This window comes from Cyprinus carpio, chromosome B4 (genome assembly GCF_018340385.1).
Source record: "Cyprinus carpio isolate SPL01 chromosome B4, ASM1834038v1, whole genome shotgun sequence".
In the NCBI taxonomy this organism is placed as follows: Eukaryota; Metazoa; Chordata; class Actinopteri; order Cypriniformes; family Cyprinidae; genus Cyprinus; species Cyprinus carpio.
Window position 1 is genome coordinate 12,816,343 of NC_056600.1, and position 18,164 is coordinate 12,834,506.

The window sequence follows — 18,164 nt, forward strand, 5'->3', positions numbered from 1 at the left end:
GAAATGTTTTGTAACATTTTAAAAGTATCTACTGCTGAATTTAATGTCTTTGCTAAATGAAAGTATTCATTACTTTTCACCGTAGCCTATTTCATCAGTTTATTCCCTGGGAACTGAACCCACAACTTTGGTGTAGCAATACCAGCCACTGTCTATCTATTACTCTACTTTATAGCTTATTTTATCTTATTTCCTGCCATGACGTAACTATGTTCCTGTAGCTCAAACATTATCATGTCTCTATAGCAATGCCAAGTTCATAGATTCAATTTCCAGGGCATATTAGTAAAATATTCATCTGAATGCAGTGCAATTGCTGCCAAATGCACGTTTACACCAATGCACATAACAAGTGTAACCATCACAAGTTACATTTATTGAGGAACAAGTAAAAAGTACAATATGTAAAAAAATACAAAACCTGCTTCATATATCTCTAGTATTGTGAATACAAAGTGCATAGCTACCATACATGCCTGTAGCACTACAACTAAAGGGCTAGTCTAAGGGAAATTATGTGGGCATTAGAAACCCTCAAACAAAAGTATAAAAATAATCAAATAGTTGTACTGAGCATACACAGAAAAAGTCTGTTTTTACAGCTGTCTAGTCCTGAAGTTCTCCATATCTGTGATGTGTAAAAGCAATTTCAGTCCATATTGCAGTGTTGTGAGGACAGGTCAGTCCTATGACAAAATCGGATGCGACTTAAAAAGACCACAAGACAAATAAATATGAAATAAATAAGACAAAAGAGTATTCATAATAACCATTGTTCAGTCTTACACATCTTATATTTACAAATAACCCGTCATAGAGATGACACGACAGGATGCTTCCCCTGAACAGATGTTACCACAAATACAGTCATTGTTCATGTCATGCTGTGATATGGCATATTCACACTAAAGCTGCAAGCTGCCACCATCAGAATACCCATTTCAAAACCGAGCACATATTGAGTAAATTGCCCGGAAAGCGAATTAAAATTAATGTGCAATGGAGTGTTTTGTGTGAAACAAATGAGCTCCACCCCCTGGAATTAAACAGAAGTATGTGTGCGTCAACGTAATTTGTACAATCCAAGACAACCAAGGCTATCATAAACAATACAATTATAAAGAAACAGACAGGACAGACCTATTGGAACAAAAGGGAAACATCGGGATATATAGTATGAATACTCCTGATATATGAAAGCTTATTACAGACGATCATTTATAATGAAAATGTACAAGCTGACATTGGTATAGCCTTTCCCTGGAGAAAAAGCCAAAAGAAAACAAACATATCAAACCAAAAACAACCAAAACGATCAGACCATGTGCTCAATTCTTTCATGACAGTAAAAAAAGTAGTATCTGTCAATCTATGAACACATGAATATAAGATTGCTGAATAAATAGCAAAATTCTAGGGCTTTTTGGCTTTGAATGAGAAAATTTTAAATATCCAATTCTAAAAAATAGCAGAATACGATTAAATCCCTGTAATAATTAAACAATGACATCTTAAGGTGTCATGTTGTAGTCAAAGTCTGATTTCATTTTTGTTCTTTTCTTGCATTTATCTACAAAAATATATTGGGACTGTCTCAAAATGCGCCCAAATTATTCTTAAATTATGCTGCAACATGGTTGCAAAACAAAATAAAAAGAAATAAAAATCTTCTTAAAAGGCCATGCAAAATTCATGCAGATTTCATCTAGACAATAGTTTCCTTAGCGTTCATGCTCTTTTCCAAAACCCTTTAATCAAATCTACACTTTTGGATATTTACATTAGTACACTGAATTAAAGAGTGTTGATAGCCAGGCATTATTTTTGAAATGCTGTCTGGGGAAACGTTTGCGGTAAAACACTATGAGTCGAGTTGAGTTTGTTGCCTATTAGAGGCTGAATACAGACAACCTGCACTGAAATCAATTCACCTTAAAATGAAAAATCTGTCATTTACTCTCCTCCACATCATCATCTTTTACTTTTCTTACATTAAACACAAAAAAGCAAATTTGTCAAGAACATCCTGCATCTTTTCTGTGTAGTAAAATGAAAGGGAACTGATGCAGCCAAGTTCCAAAAAGCTCCATAAAAATTTCTTAAAAGTAGTCCATATGACATAAACTTACATTTATCGCTATCATTTAGCTATAAAAGACTTGGAACATAGCACAAAGCTCAATTTTTAGATACTTTTAGGGTGCTTTTGTCATTTTGGAGCTTGGCTAGCTGCTAGGTGTTCTTCAAAAAAAAGAAAGGAATTGAAAGAAGTTCGGAAATATATGAGGGTTGAATGACAGAATAATGACATTCAAAAATAATAATAATTAGGTAACCTGTCCCTTTAAATACAAACTGAGAGGAAAAAATCAGAGCAGAACTTAAAAATAACGACAAACACAGAAAAAAATAAATATATAAAAGGCAAAAGATATTCCCTAAATAATTGCTATATCCCAGCAAAAAGGTGGAACGTTATCTTCACTGAGCTAGAATTTAGCAGATGCTGCTTGTTGTATACTAAATACTGTACACTAAGTGCAGAAAGACAGTCACCCCAGAGGAAGTGCACAATGGTGCTCAAAGGGCACAAAAGGATTGTGGTCACTGTCCAAGGATGATGTATGTAGATCCAGCATTCTGTGTTTGAGCGGGATAGCAAAAAAGGAAACTCATTTTCTCTGGTCTACAAAAAATCCTCATAAGAAATGGACTAGCGTGGTACGCGGCTCTGGAACAGTTTGATACATAAAAGTCGATTTGACTGCGAAGGAAATGAAAGAGACACATTCTGAACAAGGAAGAAAGAAACAGAAAAAGATGAACAAGGATCCAGCTGCTCTTGAATCGAAGGCAATCTGAGAGAACGTCTTTGAGAGTGTCTGAGGGGCTTCGACTCTCGAAGGCTTCCTAAGAATGCCAAGTCAGTACCCTGGGAATGTGGCATCACCAATCCTCTTCCACTTCCTGCTCCATTTTCATTTGGGGAGAGGAGTGCGGCTGAAGAATTTCTTGACTGCTCTGCACCTCCTCTTTCTCAAGGTCACCATCTTCCTCTTCTTCCTCCTCCTCCTCTTCTTCTTCTTCCTCCTGCTCTTGCTCCTGTTTTTTCTGACAGCAGGGCTTGTAGAGATGAGGGTCGATCAAAACCTCCCCAAAGCGACCTTTGTAGATGATGCCACAACATACCCGCTGCCTAGAGAGATTTGTACATGAACTCGTTTCATTTAAAAAGTGTTCATTATCATGTAAAATATAAGGTCAAACTCATAAATCAGGCTGATTCTCCTAAATAAATACCTTTTCCAGTATGTCAGGTCCAAGAAGGAAAAGACTGGAGAGCGGGCGGAGCCAGGAGTCAACTCAGAGTCAGAGCCTTCATCTGATTGGTTACTGTAGCTGGGTGACTGGGCGGGGCTAGCACTGGAGGTGGTGCTGTGAGCATCTGAATCTGTTAATGAAGACATTTAAGCAAATTATGGGGAAGATTATTTAATAAAGAATGTGTTAAAAAGCATTTCATGTTGTTTGGTAATTGAAACGTGATTGTGTGCTCACTGTGTCTCTTCAGTTCTTTCTGAACTCTGCTGAGCTGGTTCGGTCTGATCCGTCTGGACAGAGATTTGACTTTCTTGGACTTCACTGTAGTTTTCAGACTGGGTCCCCCTCGGGCATCAACCACCTGATAACAATCATAACAATAACAATCTTCAGACTGATGAAAATGTATCTGTTTATATATATATATATATATATATATATATATATATATATATATATATATATATATATATATACTATATATACACATACACTACACACACACACACACACACACACACACACACAAGTTATATTAAATTACTTATAAACAAAGCAATAAATACGTATTTTTCTGTTCAGGTATTTATAGGTCAGGCTTATGTATTTATTGTCATATCATTGATATTATATTATATTATATTATATTATATTATATTATATTATATTATATTATATTATATTATATTATATTATATTATATTATATTATATTATATTGTGTTTTAGGCATTATATTACATTAGAATAGGTCAGGTTTAAAATTATTATTATTTATTGTCATAATGCAATGCCTAAAACACAAATTAATATAAACTTATTTGTTTTGTTTATGACCAATATAATATAAATGATATTACATCGGTCAGATTTATAATTATTTGTCATATCTGACAAAGTTTGCATCATTGATTCTGTTATTTTTCCTTATTCCTATGACGCTGCTTTGAAAATGTATTTTATATGAAGTGCTGTATACATAAAGTTGACTTCATTTATTATTATATATATATATTATATTATATTATATTATATTATATTATATTATAGGTCAGATTTATAATTATTTTACATATTTATTGTCATATTAAAATGATATTAGTTATAAACAAACCAATAAAGAATTCTATCAATATATCTATTTATTATTATTATTATTTAGATCAACTACAATTGGTAGTAATACAGTAGGCCCAAACATGATTACATCATTTTTCATATCATATGAACTGCATTAGCCTTCATTTGTAATCATTAGAATCTTACTAAATTGAAAGTAGTGACTACTACCATGTAATACTATGTAGCCCATTATTATTAATACTATTGCGTCTGTTAAAATAAACATTTGTGCATGTATGAAATAGTTGAAATATGTGTTATTCTGAGGATGTGGGATTCCCCAGCTGATTCTCAGTTCCTCCAAAGGTTTCCTCCTCATCTACTTTAACATCTTAGGGAGTTGCCACCGCAGCTGTAGTTCACTTGTTCACTAAGGGTGTTTCTTTGAAACTATTGAACTGAAAAGACTTCAGTGTGATAAATGAAAGGCTGTGTGAGTATGCATGTGTGCAGTCCGGCTGGAGCTTGGAGAATTTGACAGAGCTTACATGATTCCAGTTCTTCTTGGAACCGACAGGAAGCTTCTTCCAGCGTTTCACCAGCAGAACGCAAGCATTGCAGATTTCACCAGAGCGAGTCTCACCTAAACTGTAGAAGTATCCCATTGTAATGAGATAATGCATATGGAAATCATTGAAGTTCTCACATTACAAATAAACAGCATTATTTCCTCCACATTACTCTAAAAGAAAAGGTCTGAACGCTTGACTAGAGATACATTATACAAATCCTATACTCACTGTAATTAAACCAGGCAGATGTTGATATCATGTTATTACAGAGGAACCACAGGCACATAATAGATACCCAACTCACCCAAAGCAGCTCTGAAAGTCTCTCTCATAGCGTTTGCTGTCAGTGAAACGAGAGCTGGAGGATTTTGCCCTGCAGATGCAGCATCCATCAAGGCTGCGGTACATCTTCGGCTTATGAAAGCCAAACATCTGTAACACATGGATAAGACAGAAGTAAAACAACTTTCTATTTGGTACTTCTGCTGATGCAATGATTTTGCACAAGTTTTTAAACACAGCTGGAATTTGATTTGCCAAAAGTGCCACATCACCATAGTTACCACTAAAGTTACTGTTATACATACAATAATAGCTCTTTTTATTATCAAAGTTGAAAAACGTTTTTACCGTAGTTTTTTTTTTTTTTCAGAATTCTTTTGTAAATTTATAAATGTTACTTTTGATCAATTTAATGTGTCCTTGCTGAATAAATGTATTACTTTTTTTTTATCTTACCCCAGAATTTTGAAGGGTAGCATATCACGGTTTCCACCAAAATATTAGGCAGCAAATATTAAGCTGTTTTCAGTAATGATAATCATAAGAATTGCTTCCTTAAGCAACAAATCAGCATATTAGACTGATTTCTGAAGGGTGACACTGAAGCAATGGCTACTGAAAATTCAGCTTTGCCATCACAGGAATAAATAACATTTTAAAATACACAAAAATTAAACAGTTCTTTTAAATTGTAATACTATTTAAGAATATTACTGTTTTTTTCAGTATTTTTATAAAATAAATGCAGTCTTTGCAAGCATAATAGACTTCTTTTAAAAACATTTAAGAAAAATGTTAATTATTCCAAACTTTTGACCAGTAGAGTATTCATGTGTATAATATATTACCTATATATACTGTAATAATAATAATTACTTATAGTAGTAATTACTTATAATTGGTCAAGTCGTATAATTGGTCATAGGGAAATAATGGTTAAATTTACACAAATAAATATATGAAAATGTGACTTTTTCTGTTGTCTCATTTTTATTAAAGTATTTTCATAGGCTAATTGCTCAAAACACATTTTATATAGTTGTGTTCACACCTAAATTGTACATTTTATATACAGCAACAATAATACATTTATAACACGTACAATAGTATGTGTTAATAAATGTATTACTTAATAAATATGACATATATGACTATTAATAGATTATACTAGAGAGAGAGAGAGAGAGAGAGAGAGAGAGAGAGAGAGAGAGAGATGAAATATGGATTGTCAGTCATCATCGCGTCAGTGGGATAAGAGCTTAATGCACTGAGTGCTCGGTCTTATATAACCTCAGTGCTGATAGAACCGGACACCGGTGGCCTCGCGCATCGACACTGACCGGTGACAGCAGCGGTGCACTGGCGAGGCATCAGATTCATACATTATAACTGGGTCATCTGTCCGATGTCTATCTGGAGCCTTTGCATTTTCATTTTTAATTAAATATATGCATGTGATCATATTCCTAAAACTGTACACTGTACAGTGCAAGTGCGCGAGGTGAACAGGCGCTTGACGCAATTCAAACATGGCAACGCGTTTGAGAGGAGAGGAGGGGCAGAAAATGGGGGCAAGAAAGTAATGCGATGCCGTTAGCGAAACCGCGACCAAAAGTGCCATTAACACGTCTAAATGTTTCATCTGAAGTTATCCAGATAACATAATACGGACACTATTAATGTTTCGCGGCGTTTACATGTACACTCATCCACGCACTGCAGAGAAATGGTGCGTGTGTCCCGCCGTATTCACCGCCCACTATCTCGCGCGGAAGCATGGCGCGCCACACGGCATCTTTAAACAGACACCTTCAGCATGTTTCCCCGGCAGTTTCACTGAAAACGACTCCTGCTCGGTGCGAGCAACTCATTAACGCGCTTTCTTTGACGCCAGTGGTGCTCGGCAAAGAAAGACTGGTCCTTTTAATCGAACCGGTCGTCCGCTGCTCTTTGTTTTCCGCGCGACTCTGCGTCAGTGGCTCGTGCGACTCCATGCTTTGCGCTCGAGACTGTAAACACATGGTGTCCACGCAACAACTTCGCTCAAGAGCACCGAGCCTAACAAAACGCGTATTTGCACGTTTATTTTCTTAACGGGATACACATAAGACACTTTTAAACAGTCCGGCGGGACACTAAAATAAAATATCGATTAGCTCCACGTTTAAATGCGTCAGTGACACCGCCTCCGTCGCACACGACATGAATCCTTTAACAGCAGTACAGCTTTAATCGTTACATAAACGTTGAACTTCTTGAGTCACCGAAGCAGAAGTTTGGAAACGTTGATGAGCTCGTGAAAATGCGGGTTTGTTTTGAAGCACACCCACCAACAGCAGAGTAGAGACCACACGCAGTTCAAGCTCTCAAGTTCAAAACAGCAAAACTGGTTTTCAGTGCATGCGTATAACACCAGCTACACACATATATGAGAATGCACGTTCGCTGTTATAGTTTTTGCATCTAGTTCTCGTTTTTCAAGCAGTACGCGAAGGCAAATTGTTTATTTGAAAATGCAACATTGACTATTTCTGTCAAAACCCTGGTTTTTTGGTTTACGTCTCTTCTGACACGTTTAATAGAATCAAATGAATCGATTCTGTTATCAAACACTGAACAGCGAGCATCAGCAAAGGATGCGCGCGCCCTGAAATGTGATGCGCTGTGTGGACAGCAGCCTCCTCAAGTGTAACCTACACACTAAACTTATCGCACGCTTTTATACTCAAGCAAAAATGTGAAACAATTTCAGCAAGCTTCAACAGTGATCTCACTGCTAGGTTTCTAATGAATGCGACAGCTTTCAGCCGGGCACCGCACTGTCACACAACTTCTCAAGGGGGCCTTTCGGCAGGCGAATCTAACATTTGCGCACACACAAACTGTTAAGTTACTTTTAAGAAAAAGCCCCTTTTCTCTTACCTCGATTTGAAGCAGTTGAAGTCAAATCACACAGCGAAATCCAAGAGTTACAGGCGGTCTCATTTAACAATGCGCCACTCGTTACTGTCTCACTTTCTGTCTGAGTATAGTAAAATGTTTACGCATGCGCCGAGCCCCATCCACCATTTTCTGAATTTCTTCAATCAACCTCATTTGCATACGCGGCTGACGTTGGACTGCGTCTGCATTCTATTGCCCATATAAGGAAGAGAAAATTACGCGGGAAACGTGGGCGGGTCCGGTTGCTGGGGCAGCAGCCAGTGCGCTGTGATCCCGGTGGGCGGAGTTACGGAGTTACTACTACGAGGACAGCAGATGTCTGAAGAAACGCAGCACATCCCTCTCGCTCCGCGGCCGTCAGCCATGAGCACATGTCGCCAGCTCGGTCCCCGGTACTTCAGCGCGAAAACAGACCGAGAGAGCTGTTTTTGACGGTTCTGCAGAATAAATTAAATAGGCTGAAAGTGCTAAACGACATGAGACCTTATAAATGTAACATTTTTTAACCCAAATTTATATAGGTGTCGGGACAAAAACGTTTAATACCCTCAAACAATCATATTTACAGGGAAAACTGGGAAGTGTAAACGTAGTTTAGTTTATAGCTCCGTGTTTTTTTTCCTCGAACTTTGCTGTAATATATTTGTTTGCTACAAATTAGTTTAGAAAATTAGGCTACATGTGTAGCATACTTACATTGTGTAAATTATTGGCAAATGAGCTTTTAGTGCTTTTGCTTCAACATTATATTGGATCATGGGATATATATATAGAAAACATGGACATTTAAAAATTTGAGCATGAATTTATTAACTTTTATTTAAAGTTTACTTAAATTTCAACATTTAATCAAATCTTTTTGTCTGAAATAACTGAAATCACTACCCCTAATTTTGTAGATAGGCTACTATTTGTTATAATTACATATACACTAGCCTATAGGTATAACAGCGAATTAAATGCACAGTAAACTGTCATTTGACATTCATTTGGAATCACAAATCAAATTAGAACATGTAATTTTACTTTCTTACCTTTTTGTTCTGTAAATGCTTTAGATTTTTACACAGGATTACAGCTTCTACTGTCATTTTAGGAGCTTGGTGCTTATACACTCTCAAGAAAAAGAGGTACAAAATCTGTCACTGGGGTAGTACATTTTCAAAAGGTACTAATATGTGCAGTTTAGGTACTAATAAGTAGACTGTAGGTAAAATGTAGCCTACTTTTAAGGTACTTATATGCACCCTTTATAGGTAAACAAGGTACAAAATTGTATTTAAAAAAAAGATTTTGTACCTTTTTTACGAATGAATGAACATTCTAATTTGTAACTGGATATACTTTTATATTGCAACACTCCCTAGTCTCCCCTAACATGAAATCTCATGTTTCTTCTTTAAAAACATGTATGAGACAGTGCAGAGCATTTGCTTCACAGATACCATCATGACCCTAAACTAAAAATAATGTTCCATGAAGAATGACTCTTCACAGTGGAATGTTCTCTAGGACCTGAGCGATGTCCTGGAATACTGTGCATGCCGACCGTGTGTTGAAATAATGTCCCGTCTGCACACACCGTTCATAAGATGACAAGAAGTTCAGAGAGGACACAAATATGAATGAACAGAGCAATTTTAATGAGCTGCTTCACAAATATAAACATGATGGAGGAACCCACTTATTTTTAGATGGAGAGCTTTTTATAATATGATCGATGTTTAGAAGCTTTCACGTGGGAAAAAAACAGATGGAATGAGACAAGATCTAGAAGAGGAACGAATTCATTTATAGCAACAGTACTTCTCCAAGATCTCAAACATGTGGCATGCATCAGCACCGCAAACAAAGGGACAGTTCCTGCGGCTTCCTCATCCCTCCAGCGAGAGGGTTCTCTGGGTTTTTAGCGACTTTTGGGGCCTAAAATAAAGTCAGCTTTTACACAGGATGGACGTTCCATACTATGCAAAGCCTGAAAGTAGATTTACTAAAATAAATAAATGATACAGTGTCAGCTTACTGCATAAATCACCCCAAGATTGCGTCAATCCAAAAATCAACCAGTGTCACAAAAGCATCATTCGAAAATAAATACATACAAATGATCTGAAAATTAAAATACACAGGTTGACGTGCTACACAGCTCTTACATTAAACGCTGAGAGTCTTAAAAACCTAAACTTAAGTAACACTAAGAGATTTAAAGCTGTTACTCATCCTTTAACATTTGTAATTTATATGTAATTACTACTTGATTTCTCCCAGCAGGGATTCCGGATTAAAACTGATGCATAAAAGAACAAACATAAACGGAGATTAAAGGACAATACTTATTCATTTCTAAGCAATGTGCAAGTACTGCAGTAATCAAACATGGATTTACAAAGTAATTGCTGCATTTAGACCTTCAATTAGTGGTAAATACTAGGGTTTAGACTTTATATTTAAAGCACCCCACAATTGTAATAATTAATATTTGAGAGATTTCAACTGTGACTATAAGTTTAATAGCAAAAACATTTTTTTTTGTTATTGCTTTACGATGATTTCCAGTGTTTCTTTCTTAAAAATAAAAAACTCAAACATGATACTGAAGTATCTAAGAATGAAGTTAATACTCATTGGCAAAATAAACACATCTTTCCAAATGTTAAGCCACGCACACACACATAACTATCACGCATATAAACGTATCTTGTAACATACAACCATTCACATCTTGTTGGAATGTCCTTTTTCTCTGAAAATTCATTTGACAGGCTTTTAACCAGGAGAATGTTTCAAATTGACATTTAAATGAACACAGATAGCATTGGTTTACATTATAAACACTTCATGTCTGAATTCCTCAACTATAATAGTTTTGCCTGTCAAATGATGGTTATTGAATGTGTAATCTGTCAGTACTAAGGCTCCTCTGTATCCTGACATAATTTGCAAAAAAAAAAAACAGTGCTTTTTAAAGCTCTGTACATGATCTGAAGCAGAAACACTAGCGGATCTGACTCGCAGACAGATGACCACAGGTTTGAAAGCAAAATCCACAGGGAAAAAGTTTGTCTTCTCAAAAAAAAAAAGAACACAACTTTAAATACTGCTACAAAACACACTTCTGAGTTCATTTCTTTGGGGGAGCAGTCGTTTTGAGAGATGCTTCTATAAGTCCTCAGTCCGTTCCTGGTCAGCAAATGCACAAGGCAGAGTATTGTAGAGCCGCTTTGGCCCTGAGGGTGGCAGCAGAGAGGGGGAGCAGTCTGAATTTGACCTCAGCATGTGGAGTTACAGCTCAACGCTTTTAGTGAGCGAGCTCTCCAGTGTGATGGGGAAGTCATGCAGCGTTTCCAGAACTGCGATGAGAGAGCTGACGGTGAGTTTGTCTCGCAGTAATGCGTTCTCCTCATACATGCGTGTGATGACGGGGCATTCGGCCAGTAGAGGGAGCCACTGCGGCAACAGTCGGTCTCTGTGAGAGTGGAATACACGTAACGTTACAGAGAACTGTAAATACATTCTGTTCATTAAAAAACTAAATTAGTTTGATTTAAGGCACATGTGTGTGTCCTCACCTTGCCCCAAGACAAACAAGCAGCTGGAACTTGCCATCCTTGCCAATGTTGCGTGGCATATTGTTAATGGCGTTGACGTATCGACAAAAAGATTCGCAATTCAGACCCAGAAGCTCGGGTGTTTCTTGCAGGTCTCCAATCTGATCTGCATTCTCCATAAATGCTAATGTTCTCTCTGTACAACACACAGACATAGGAACTCCATTATATCATACTATATTATATAAGCAACATATTTTATGTATTTTAAGCAGCATAAAAATATAATGGAAATAATTGTTTTGTATCACATACAAAATGATACTAAATGCTTAAAATGTCTCCATTGTAAAGTACTGTTGGAGGACAAAAGTGTTAATTAATTGTTATAAATAGTTTACTTCAAACATTAAAATATTTTATTTATAAATGTTTTTAATGAGGATAAGGCCCTATATAATGAGACCTCAAAATTATAAAGTTATTTAAAGTTATTTTACCCCCTCCTATACATAAATATATATAAATATAAATTGCTAAAAAGTGATAGAAAGTGACTTGTATTGTTAGGAAAGATTTCTATTTTAAATAAATGCTGCTTTTTTCCCAAAAAAAAAAAAAAAAAAAAAAAAAAAAAAAGTATGATAGGTTCCAAAAAAATATTAAGCAGTACAACTGTTTCCAACATTGATGATAAATCAAAATATTAGAATGATTTCTAAAGGATCACGTGACACCAAGGACTGTAGTAATGACTGATTAAAATTCTGCTTTGCATCACAAAAAATAAATTACATTAAAATATTTTAATTTGCAATATTTCACAATATTAGTTTTTCAGCATTTTTTGATCAAATAAACGCAGCCTTGACGAGCATAAGAAACTCCTCAAAAAATCTTACTGATCCCAAAGTTAGTTTTTTTTCTCCAAAAAAATAAATAATTATTTCATAGAGTGTAAGTTTTAAGCTTTAAACCACAGATTCCATCACAAACATGATAAATTAACTAGATCTATATGAGTTGTTCTTTTTCTCTTCTGTCACAGGGAAACATTTATTAAGCTAAGCTCACCATAGAAGTCCCACACAAAAACATTCTTCTGAAAGATTCGAGCCGAGCGGAATCCATGATGGAAGAACTGCTCCAGTGCCCACACAAGACCACCTTCTCCACACAGCAGGACCGTAAGACTGCCCCTCTGAAAGCACAGACAAACTTTGAGATTAAAAAAAGGTACTGTACAAGGACAACAAAAATGATAATAATCATGCGTGGGCATATCATACCTCTTTTTCTGGTTTGTGGAAATGCTTTATAATATTGTTGACTGCTTCACCGATGGATTCCTGTATCTGTACAGTTGTTGGTTCTGTAGAGAGAAGAATTGCACAAATTAACAAATATTAAAAAGATTTTACACCTAAAGAAATTAATATTTCTTGACATTAATTATCATTAAAAATAGTTTTGAATGTACATTCATAATAGAAGACAATCATACCCAGTAGCCTAATAAAAGCTGATATATATACAAGGAGAGTACTATGTACTCCATTTCTGTAAATTCTATCATCAGACACTTGTTTAAAAAAAAAAGTTTTATTGTGGCTGACTACTAATAAAGCATTTCTACTATGATGTCACTAATGGACAGTTAGGTGTGCAATGCCACATTTTAACCACTAGGCGTCAGTGTAAGTCCAAGATGACCGCCAGCACAACAACAACAACAAATTTAATGAGCACCTTTGAAATTTAAGCTGAACTTACTGTTTCCACGTCCTGTAAGTGATGTGATGCTGATTCGTCTGATCTGGGAAGGTGATTGCTGAAGGGGCGGAGTCCTAGACCCTCTTCCTCCGTCCTCATCGTTGCATGGAACTACAAATTCACCAATCAGAACTCGCTCAAGACTGCCATCATCCACACCCTTCCCCAGCCACCTGCCGCACGGGAACCTGGAGAGGACAACGAGTAAATAACAAGAAGACCATAAAAGGAGCAGGATGAATGGCAAGAGACTAAAGTAGGTCGTACTTGTATGTGTGGCCGGTGATCTCATTGCGGACCATGACACAATCCACCAGCCACTTGGCAAGCAAGCCAGAATTATCATGACCCAGCTGCACTGTTGTCAACTTCCCGAGGTTCTGACGCTGTAAGACACACATACAGAACAGATAAAGGCAACCATGTCAGAGGCATTGAGAGGCTGTCTGAGAATAACTGAACAACCCATGTGAGGGTGTGAGCAGAGGAAGGACACCAAGATAGTGAACGTGTACAATGCACTATTATGGTCGGTTTAGACCATAGGAAACCCACGGCTCTAAAAGCTTTCAGAATTTGACTAAAAGCAAGTGTCCAAAATGAACACTCTGTAAGCTCCAAATGAGAGTTAAAAACTAGCTTTAGTGAGTAAATACAAAGTACATGTACAAAAGTTGGGATGCAAAGAAAAAAAAAAAAATCACAAGATTTACAGCTAAACCAACAACCCAAAGGAGAAGAAGAGGAGATCTCTCTATGTAGAGAAGTAGAAAAGTTGAGGGATGGATGAATGGAGAGAGAGGGAGGAATAAAATGGGAGGGATGTGCACCTAACCTTGAAGGCGATGGAGATTTGCGTGTGAGGCCTAAAGGCAGACTGCGAGAGGACACAGAATGAGTTAGAACATGATGGGTGATTGACAGCAAGACAAATGGCAGTGATTGGTTGTGTGAGGTGGGATGGAAGAATAATATCTCCTTCCTCAAAGTTATAGATTCGTGGAAGTGCATATATAAAGAGGTTTTGATCACTAATGCATGAATCACCATTTCAGTTTGGGGAAGAAATAAATCATCTGGGCATCAAGAGAATCAGTTCAATAGAGAGTGAATGCAAAATATTTTTTAGAGCCAAAGCAAAGTAAATTTCACAACAGCTGTTGTGTGAAACTCATTTTTTCCCACTCAAAACAAGAGAAAGAACTTATATTTTGCTTATGGAAAATTAGCATTTTTCGAATATTCTGCAAAAATGTCATTATAAACAATCTCTGTACATATTTGATTAAATTATTAACATTATTATTAAAATGATTTAATAATAATGTTAATAATTTAATAAAATATGTACAGAGATTATGTTTATATTCCTCAATTCTTATTATCTTACTGCAAAATTTAAATAGATTATTTAAATTGTAAACAATTTATACTTATCGGTTATTATTTGTTCTATTGCCTTTAAGTTTTCCTTTTTAAATTTGTTTTGCCAATTGAAATAAAAGTCACAGTATTACAGTACATTGTATTTATTCCATTAAGCACAATAAATAAATAAAAAAATAATGTTTGGATGAATTATGGTAATGAGAAATAAATACTTAAAATATTACTAAAAAGGCTCTAAATTTCTCTTTAAGGTGAAATGTTGACATTGTTATCATGAGATATATTTATTTATTTATTTATTATTTGTTCAGCTATATTTCTGTCATTTCCATAAATAGTTTCGATCTAACAGATGTTCAAAGAAGACCTGCAAGCACACTCAATTCTGCGGATGGCAGGATGGATGATTGTTTCAGTCCCACACTCGAAATAAACTAATGTATCAGTTTCAGGGCAGAACAGCTGGAGCGTGATGTCACAGCACTCACATCAAACTTCATTTCCAGAACGTTCTTCGTGATCTGCAGGATCCCGGAGTCGCCCAGCTCGCCGGACACACACAGCCAGGGGTTGGACGTGGTCATTGCGTTACTAAGCTTCTTGATGGGGATGATAACGGCCCTGTATGGAATCACTTAGAACGCAAAAAAAACAAATTGCAAATAAACAAAGCATTGTACAAAAAGACAGAAAAATGAATTCCTAAAAATATATTCTATATTCTGTTTTGCAGCATAAATATGAACTTTTCATGCCTTGGTCAGTCAATCAATCAATCTGTCATGCAGAATCAAATCATTATCAAGTGCCAGATATGCTGGATGAATAAAGAAGCTGTTCCCTGCTGTTTTGTCTGAGTGTTTGTATAAAATATATCACCAAATATTCAAGATTTGGAGGAACAAATGTAAAAAATGTAATATACATCAACTATGTAGATATAGTCCTGATTTGCATATCTGTGTGTGTCTCTCTTCCTGTGGGACGTACTTATGGTGGTGAAGACGCTGGTAAAGCAGAAGTAGTCCACGGTATTCAGGCTCAGGAGATGAAAGAGAAACTGCTCTTTTTCCTCTTCGCAGCGCAAGAAGGCGTAACGCTTGTACAGCTTCCTGTGGGAACATCGCATACTTAATAACAGGTGCACGCACTTGAAACGGGTCAGCATGCGTGTGCTTGGTTGTGTCACAAATTCTTGTGATGAGCATGTTTTTTGGTGTGTATGTGGGAGTCTGAAAGCCTGCAGCTGTGTGTGTGTGGATGTGTGTTAAGTATGGCACGTACTTGGTTAAGGCCTGGTTAGACAGCAGCTGTTTGAGATGCTGGGAAAGTAGTTTTTTCTCCAGAGACAGACGGATCCAAGCACGTGCTCGACCTACATCGGTTTTAATCTCTCCCATACTCTGGATGTGTCTGAGAAGTCGAAAGAGAAAGGATGATGAAGAAAGACAAAAAAAAATCAAAAACATTAATGCAATTCACTGTATGTGGGTTGAAGAGGCTGCAAGCAATGCGATCTCTTTTTTAAAAACATCTTCGCCAACTGAATTATACAATCAAAATAATGTAATACGCACTACGGGATGCCACATTTAACTGTCTTCAGGCAATAAACACACCTCATATCCTGTATGACTGATACATGTAATGCAGGAAGACCAACACTGGACTCTGGCTTCCGTTTTTCCTGGCCACTGGACACTACAGAGCAAGAAACAAACAGTTTTAGCACTTAGAGCAGTTTTATAAGAAAGAAAATCGCAATTTTAAATCCCTTCTTAAGGCACTGTTAGCAGAAGTGTTAGGCCTGAAACATAGTCTAGACATACTATATACATGAACACAGATTGTTCTAACTATGCAAACCGAATGCCAAATGCCATTTAAAACTCAATTCAAGTGTGTTTTGAAATTACTATAGCAGTTATGAACATGAAAAATTAGCTTATATGAAAATATAAATTAGAAGCACTAAGCAATTTAAAGTTAGCTAAACATGTTTACAACTTAATTAGGTCTTGAAGTTCACCAAAACAATAAAAAACAAGCTTTAGGTCTTAAAAAAAAAAGTATATTTACACTTGAGTATGATGCAGTAATGCTAAATGTTAGCATAGCACTTGCAATCAGTATCAAGTATACAAAGCATGACTTGCACTTTATCAAATCATACTTTAATCACTTTTTTTTTAGATTTATACATGACAAATATATCACAAACAAGGTTTTGCATTTTATTTTTACATAATTGAGTTCAGCTAACTGTGCTAGAGGCGCCAAATTACAATTTACGTCATGCGAGATGAACCTCAACTAAATGCAGCCCTACAGAAACTAACACCCCTGAAAGTCATTCTATAAGTTGAGTTGTTTCTCGTCTTGTGAACTCATATATATTTTACCTGGAGACTCTGACAGCTGTTCGTTTTTCTCTTCTCTCGTCTGGTAGTGTAATAAATGAGACCACAGCGCAGACTTTCCCTATAAACCAGGATAACAGCAAACAGTGATTCCCAGCATTAGCTTGTATGTGTTATAATGTGAAACGCATTTCCCTCTGTTTGTGTCTCACCTGTTTGACCTGTAGGCCGTGGCTCCATATTCTCTCCAGCAGGTCACACAGACTGGCTATGAGTGTGTTCTCCTCCAGGCCGGTGATGTTCACCTCTCCATGTCCCAGTTCAACAGCCTCGCTGCCCATTTTCTCCACCAACATACGCTTGGTCTGAACATCCATTGATAAACAACATTAAAAACAACATACCCGACATTTTAATCTTGATTGAGTCTAAGGTCTTTAATGCAGCAGACAAGTGGGTCAGACTAGTAACTATGCTTGTACTCAGAACCCGGTTCCCACACTTCTTACCCAATGCATTTCTATGTCTTTTACAAGACCTGTCCAGCGGTACATGATTACTAGATAAGGACATTAAAATCATTACACAGAATTGTATTGTACTAATTGTTAAATGAATAAATGCATGTAATTATACTACTTAGTCTACAACTGTATCCAGTGACCCTTTCAACAGACTGATTGATGTTATGAACAGTGACTTGAATTAAATTCTACTCTACAAAGAAAATCATGTCTAGCCGATGAACTATTTTAAAGCACAGAAATAATTTAATATTAAATATAATTTCATATTAATATTGTCTGTGCTCTAAAATACTCTGCCGAGAGTCACCACACAGACTTGCAACAGACAGAATGATGTCTAAGATTGACAAAGATTAATGTATAGCCGATTATTTTAGAGCACAGAAAT

General features: G+C 36.3%; 2 protein-coding genes across 7 annotated transcripts in view; both read right to left on the reverse strand.

Moving 5' to 3' along the window:
- Positions 1-355: 355 nt before the first annotated feature.
- On the reverse strand, positions 356-8,316 carry sinhcaf (SIN3-HDAC complex associated factor). The gene is made up of 6 exons (XM_042722003.1): positions 8,159-8,316; positions 5,259-5,386; positions 4,931-5,030; positions 3,559-3,682; positions 3,301-3,451; positions 356-3,196 (listed from the first exon to the last, which is right to left on the reverse strand). The coding sequence occupies exons 2-6, from the start codon at positions 5,384-5,386 to the stop codon at positions 2,947-2,949; spliced, it is 753 nt and encodes a 250-aa protein (XP_042577937.1). The 5' UTR covers positions 8,159-8,316; the 3' UTR covers positions 356-2,946.
- A 1,485-nt stretch (positions 8,317-9,801) lies between these two features.
- Positions 9,802-18,164, reverse strand: part of dennd5b (DENN/MADD domain containing 5B) — a 36,888-nt gene continuing 28,525 nt past the window's right edge. For 3 of the 6 annotated variants that reach the window (XM_042722006.1, XM_042722004.1, XM_042722007.1), the window contains 13 exons: positions 17,462-17,614; positions 17,292-17,370; positions 16,509-16,590; positions 16,174-16,302; positions 15,880-16,001; positions 15,378-15,523; positions 14,336-14,377; positions 13,768-13,886; positions 13,501-13,688; positions 13,017-13,099; positions 12,802-12,928; positions 11,749-11,923; positions 9,802-11,645 (listed from right to left, as the gene is read on the reverse strand). In XM_042722006.1, the coding sequence (XP_042577940.1) occupies positions 11,462-11,645; positions 11,749-11,923; positions 12,802-12,928; positions 13,017-13,099; positions 13,501-13,688; positions 13,768-13,886; positions 14,336-14,377; positions 15,378-15,523; positions 15,880-16,001; positions 16,174-16,302; positions 16,509-16,590; positions 17,292-17,370; positions 17,462-17,614 (1,629 nt within the window). In that variant the 3' untranslated portion in view covers positions 9,802-11,461. The remainder of the gene's footprint in view (positions 11,646-11,748; positions 11,924-12,801; positions 12,929-13,016; positions 13,100-13,500; positions 13,689-13,767; positions 13,887-14,335; positions 14,378-15,377; positions 15,524-15,879; positions 16,002-16,173; positions 16,303-16,508; positions 16,591-17,291; positions 17,371-17,461; positions 17,615-18,164) is intronic. The other 3 variants (XM_042722005.1, XM_042722010.1, XM_042722008.1) reach the window with 1 other exon arrangement.

Coding starts and splice junctions, on each gene's coding strand:
- sinhcaf (XM_042722003.1), bottom strand. CDS start 5,386: ATGTTTGGCTTTCATAAGCCGAAGATGTACCGCAGCCTTGATGGATGC. Junction 3,683..4,930: donor CCAAGAAGAACTGGAATCAT/GTAAGCTCTGTC, acceptor GATTGTTATCAG/GTGGTTGATGCCCGAGGGGG. Junction 3,452..3,558: donor GAAAGAACTGAAGAGACACA/GTGAGCACACAA, acceptor CTTCATTAACAG/ATTCAGATGCTCACAGCACC.